Genomic DNA, 1,024 nt, shown 5'->3' with positions numbered 1-1,024 from the left:
CACACATTGCTTATTTTGTACTTAGCACAGCACTTGGCACAGAGTAATCTCTCATGCGTTGTTATTGCTGTTAATACTAATCTATAAAATTACCTCTTGTCACGTCGATGGTATTTATGGCACACTGACCAGCGAATAATTGGCAATGCATATTCTGAAAGAGATTGTGAAATATAATGCCCTTAAAAGCTCTTTAAACCATCAAAATTAAAATGTCAGGTAAATTTTATCTCATGCCTTATGTATACATTCTCAACAGGGCAATATCACCCCCAAAGACGCAAAAATTGGTTCTTGGGGTGACAAAAAATTTAAATATTACTATGGTCTGTGGTATTCTGAAGAGCCACTGTATATTAACAGATATATGGTATAATCTGTGCTATTAAAATTTAATGAGAAGGGAGGCTATTAGGGAAAAAAATCTCTAAAAAGACTATTTGAAGGAAACAATAAAAAAAAGCTTGAGAAATATTGCCTTTTCTGGATTAAAGGGACAAAGAAAAACTAATGATGTTTTCATGAAAGATTTGAACAAATTTCCTGTAGCTTCAAAGTGTTTTATCCTGTTTTAGGAAAAAAAATATTTTTAATATTCTCCCCTAGGAAATGCAAGAATAAGTAACGTGGAATTTTATCACAGTGGTCAAGAAGGCTTCAGGGATAGCACAGACCCCAGATACGCTGTAACGTTTCTTAACCTAGGACAGGTTTGTACTCTGCTTTTAATTTTTGCATATATTCAAAATAAAATATTTTTATTTTTATTTAACTTAACTAAATAGTCACATCTGAGAAGGGCTAAAACTATAATATAATAAAACTTTTTTGGATATATTTCCTATTAACTTTTTTAGACTCTTAGTGGTATTTGATCCACCCATTTCATGCATTTATTTTAGGCCAGTAAAAACCATAAGAAAAGTAACAAGAGTTGAAGATCTATAATAGTGGCTCACATCCCCACTTTAATTTGCAATGACCAAAAATATTTTTCTAAGCAGGTTCTATTAAACAAAATAAG

At 31.4% G+C, this 1,024-nt stretch overlaps 1 protein-coding gene across 1 annotated transcript in view; it reads left to right on the top strand.

The window, feature by feature from the left end:
• The window catches only part of LOC103606148 (fibrocystin-L), a gene marked incomplete at both ends in the record, with an annotated part of 125,955 nt that overhangs the window by 116,686 nt on the left and 8,245 nt on the right, over positions 1-1,024 (top strand). The window contains one exon of the mRNA XM_008590740.1: positions 607-710. Coding sequence (XP_008588962.1) covers positions 607-710 — 104 coding nt within the window. The remainder of the gene's footprint in view (positions 1-606; positions 711-1,024) is intronic.

Source organism: Galeopterus variegatus, unplaced genomic scaffold (assembly GCF_000696425.1).
Source record: "Galeopterus variegatus unplaced genomic scaffold, G_variegatus-3.0.2 Scaffold6346, whole genome shotgun sequence".
Classification (NCBI taxonomy): domain Eukaryota; kingdom Metazoa; phylum Chordata; class Mammalia; order Dermoptera; family Cynocephalidae; genus Galeopterus; species Galeopterus variegatus.
This window is presented reverse-complemented; position numbering and strand designations above follow the sequence as displayed.